The sequence below is a fragment of the Prunus avium genome, chromosome 7 (assembly GCF_965620075.1).
Source record: "Prunus avium chromosome 7, drPruAviu1.hap1.1, whole genome shotgun sequence".
Lineage (NCBI taxonomy): Eukaryota > Viridiplantae > Streptophyta > Magnoliopsida > Rosales > Rosaceae > Prunus > Prunus avium.
In genome coordinates, this window is record NC_142290.1 from 10535129 (window position 1) to 10539856 (window position 4728).

General features: G+C 52.2%; 1 protein-coding gene across 1 annotated transcript; it reads right to left on the bottom strand.

Annotated features, from left to right (window-relative positions):
- Positions 1 to 436: 436 nt before the first annotated feature.
- LOC148293002 (uncharacterized) lies at positions 437 to 1465 on the bottom strand. Its single transcript, XM_088244547.1, has 3 exons — positions 1385 to 1465; positions 774 to 1311; positions 437 to 468 (listed from the first exon to the last, which is right to left on the bottom strand). Exons 1-3 carry the CDS (start codon positions 1463 to 1465, stop codon positions 437 to 439), a joined length of 651 nt encoding a protein of 216 aa, XP_088100673.1.
- Positions 1466 to 4728: the final 3263 nt, after the last annotated feature.

A 4728-nucleotide genomic window follows, 5' to 3' on the forward strand; every position in this document is an offset into this window, starting at 1 on the left:
AGCCCAGCTCACTCTCAACCTGGACCTCATTGAGGAACACCGTTCCCAGGCTCAGCTTCGGAATGCCGCCTACAAACAACGGACTTCCCGCTACTACGACTCGCGCATCAGACGCCGATCGTTTAAAGTGGGGGACTGGGTACTACGTAAAATCTCCCTCGCCACCAAGGACTCCAACGACGGCACCCTTGGTCCATCTTGGGAAGGTCCTTACGAAGTTGTCACCATCTGCCGCCCAGGAACTTACCGTTTGCGCGGTACCGATGGTCAAACCCTCGGCCACCCTTGGAATGTAGAACATCTCAAATATTACTACAAGTGAACGCCCCTTCGGTCATCACCTCTGTACACAAAGGTCATACCTTCGGTCGTCACCTTCGGTCATCCACTTTTGAAATCGGTTTATTTTAGAACTCCCTATTCTATACATACGGCATTACCATTCAGCAATATTATATCGAACATATTCTACATACGACATGCACACATACAGAATTAAGGGACATAACACATTAACCCGAAACAAACTTACCATCGATAAATAAAAGGCCACAGAAGGGCCATCTGTCTTTACAATATGCCATTCGGCACGCTCAAAAAATGTTATACAATTCCCAAACAATACTTGGGTTAAAAAAAGAAACAAAAACAAAAAGTCTACGAGGTGGGTGGATCGGCTTCGGTCGCTACAACATCGGCATCAGCTGATGCAGGCACAGGATCAGTCGACGGCTCGGCAGTAGACGCAATGGCAGCCCTCGGCCCGGGATGACCTTCTTCCTCCCCACTGCTTGAATCGGTGTCGTCGGTTTCCTCGGCCTCGGCATCCTCGCCCTTGTAGGCCTCCACCATATCTTCGGTCACCCCTTCCGGCAGCGGTGGTGGATCCCGGAGGAAGTTCAGGTTCAGCTTCTTGTCAGCATTGTACCGCTTGAATCGGTAGACGAAGTCGTCACATTGCTCCATGACTTCTTTGTCTACCAGCAGCGTGAACTCCTCCGACGCTCGGTAGTCAGCTACGGCTTTCGCCTTCGCCTCCTCTACCTCCTTGCCATGCGACCGTTCGGCCGCATCCATAGCCACCTCCACCGCTGCCTTCGCCTCCTGCGCCGCCACCAAATCCAACTCCGTTGCTGCCAATTTCGATGTCAGCTCCGCTATCTTCGCAGCATTTTCCTCAGCACGCCGGTCGGCCTCCTGAATGAGCTTTCCGGCTTCAGCGATCTTCGAACGGCCCTCTTCAAACTTCTTTTGGTACCGTTCGGCAGCATTGATGGCTCGCTTCACGCAGAGCCACATCTCCATATCAGCCTGATAACACATACAAAGTTAGTATGCCGAACGCATAACCACTTTAACCAAAAACAACAAGTTAAACACTTACTGCAGCCTGAAGCCGGAAGGCTCGCCCGGTCTGCTCGCGCAACGTCTTCATCGACAGTTGCTCAATCTCTGACAGCTCCATCTGAGCGCCATCGATCATGCTGTTGATGAACGGCACAGCCTTCCGAGGGCAAGCAATGTTCACCGGCCCCTCCTCTCCCTCTCCTTCATCATCGGGAATCACCACCGATGTCCCTTCATTCGGCCCCCTTGGCCGCTTCGGCAACGGGGTTGCGTCGAGGGCACCCTCAATCATCCTCTTTCCGGTTACTTGGAGGTGCACCTCCCGAACAGCCTCAGCCTCGGCCGCCTGCTTCTCCCGGCGGCGATCCACCACCGTCTGCTCATCACCTGAGGCCCCTGCCGCCTTCTTCTTCGGCCTGGGGGACTGCCCTTTCTTCGGCTTCGACGCCCCATGACCCTCCAGCCGCCTCCTGGTCGCCTCGCTCATTGGACGCCCACCTGCCACTGCAAAAACACAAGTCATATCAGAAACGGTAGATATGAAAAGGGCGACGCTCACGACGCCTGCCGAACGGCATCACTCACTTTGCCTTTTCTCCTCTTCCTCTTCCTCCTTTAACCTTCGGTCGTGCTCTGATTTGCCGATCAAGCCCGCCTTGTAAAGGTTCCGGAAGTATAGCAACTCCTTGAAGAAGCGATCTTCTTCGGCAATCTTCGTCCTCACCCTCTCGATCGCTTCCACTTCTCTGATCGGTGCAGACGGCCGTTTCAAGGACACTGAAACACAAACATCAGACGGTCAAAAAAAAAAAAAACAAAAACAAAAACAAAAAAAAAAACAAAAAACTGCCGAACGGCAGGCTCTACCCTACCCACTGTCTGGAAAGACGTAGGAATCCTCCTCTCCACGATCACCCCTGGTGCTGATTCCCAGTCACCAGAGACAATGACCCGACGCTTACGCCAGGTCTTCTGGGAGCTCGGCACCCCAACCACAAAGTGTCCACGCTGACCTGCCGATAGACAGTTGGACTGCACCCACCCTCCATTATCGGCACTCTTCGCCCTCGTCACACTGTATAGTTGGGCAAATTGTTCGTAGCTCGGCTCCCCCTCGCCAGCCAAGCTGAACGCTGCGATCTTCCCAAGCAACGTAATCCAAAAGTTTGGATTATACTGCCCTGGTGCATATCCGATCGCAGCCAATATCTTCTGCACCGAATGTTTCAACGGCAGCCGAAGCCCGTGCTTGAAGACATCAGTGAAGAAGACCACGCCCTTGTCATTATCACTGAGCGACTCCAAGGGCCCCGGGATCCGCATCCCTACCGATTCCGGAATATTGAACTCCGCCCGAATCTTCGCCAACTCAGCCTCGGTCAGCGTGTTCGGCTCTAAATCATCTACTCCGAACAACGGTTCCGTGGGCTTCGCCATCGGAATCCGTTGCCTCCCCCTCACAACCCTCAATACCCCATCCCCTGGGACGGCAACGGACACGCCACCTCCATCGGCCTCCCGACCCGAAGTCGAAGGCTCCCCATCTTCAGGCACTCTCGTCGAAGTGCCCCCAGCCTCGGCACGCACTCTTGCCCTCTCTACTATTTCACAGCTTGAAGAGCTCCCAGAATCGGCACTCTCACTCCCCTCGGACGAACTCCCCTCGGACGATTCGTCCTCATAAGCCCTCGGACTACGCCTACCCTCGGATTCGGTATCTGACATCTACAAACACAAACGAAGGGAAACTAAGTGCTATGCTGGAATCAAAATCATGTTCTACCCTTACACACTCATGTTCATACTTGTTCTTGCTTGTTCATACTTTGTTCAAACAAAAAAATCAACGAATCCAACACTTTGATTCATACAAATGCCAAAACACGGCAACATACCTTGTTTGCACGGTGGTTCAAGTTCGCCGGAAATCGCCTCCGCCTTGTTCACACTCACCGGAAATCGCCTGCTCAGCCTTCGCACGGTTGCCGGAAATCGCCTCTCACAAGCTCTCTTCGCTCTCAAATATTCCAAGTATTTGTCCTCTCGTCCCCTCCTCACATTTATAGAGCCGATTTAGCATCGGGAAGCGAAGCGACGCATCGGGATACGAAACGCCGCGGCTCTTCACAGCCATGCCGACACGTGTCACGCATGCATGGGGGAGCCCAAACGTCAGTTGCAACGCTTCCAATCCTCAGAGACGCTTCAACTTCCCGAACGTGGCGGATCTAGCCACCTTCGAGCACAACTCCACTAGCTAACGGCAGGCGCACATCGTTGAGTTTTCACTCACCTCTCGTGCCGAACGGCAGGCGCACATCGTTGAGTTTTCACTCACCTCTCGTGCCGAACGGCAGGCGCACATCGTTGAGTTTTCACTCACCTCTCGTGCCGAACGACAGCCGCATATTCACGAGTTTTCACTCACCTCTTGCAACAATCGGCACATCATGCCGTCTCTTCTCCAAGCTCACTCCCTTGGGCACTTGGGGGACTACATACCACCATCGGCAACTATGGGACCATTGTGTCCGGGTCAGAACTCCGAATACACATTCAAGTCCCCAACCGAGAAGCTTCTCAATCGGCAACTTGGGGGACTACTGTTTGTACCATATCTGACCCTCCACTCGTGCAACGACACGTGGATCTCATAAACTCGCCCAAGTACCCAAGGCCTCGAACAATCGGCATCGGGCACCGATGACATTGTCTCAAAGCTGCGAACAGCCGTTACGAGCCCAACTCGTCTACAATCGGCATCCCTTACCGATTGTAGAGAATCAACCTCGAAGTACCCGCCCAAAATATCTAAAGACTCGTGTCGACCTCAGAAGGCCCTCCCACGAGTCCCACATCGAAAATGAGCACTAAGAGCATACTAAATGCCCTCTACAAATAGGCCCCTTCCACTACAATACAGGGGTAAGACTTTTCAGCTTGACTTTTATACTTCTATATGGTCAACAGCAAGAGCTCTTAAAACAACAAACTTACTTCAGCATCGGAGGGTCTTAGGCTGGTTCTACACCGGTTCCATAGACCTTACGAGTCTCGACTTCTTTCTATTCAGGATCAGCATCCAAGGACAGGAAGAATCGGCAACCAATATTCAATCGATCTCTCGATCGTCCATCCCATTTGTAAGTTTCACTCATCTCTATCTGTTCAAGATTTAGCGCCAACACAATCCAATCGCTAGAAGTGTGGAATACACCAACCACTCCAATTAGGAAAGAACTGCCGTTGAACTTGAATTGTCCAATTTCTCACACCTATTGATTTCGGATCGAGCCCCAAAACTTGGGCAACATCATAATACGGTGGGAGGTGTCATTTGGTGAGTTTTGAGTGAAATCCAATCGCCAGAACTATGAATTA

Coding starts and splice junctions, on each gene's coding strand:
- LOC148293002 (XM_088244547.1), bottom strand. CDS start 1,465: ATGGAGCTGTCAGAGATTGAGCAACTGTCGATGAAGACGTTGCGCGAG. Junction 1,312..1,384: donor CCTTCCGGCTTCAGGCTGCA/GTAAGTGTTTAA, acceptor ATGTGTTATCAG/GCTGATATGGAGATGTGGCT. Junction 469..773: donor AAGCAGTGGGGAGGAAGAAG/GTCATCCCGGGC, acceptor TGTCGTATGTAG/AATATGTTCGATATAATATT.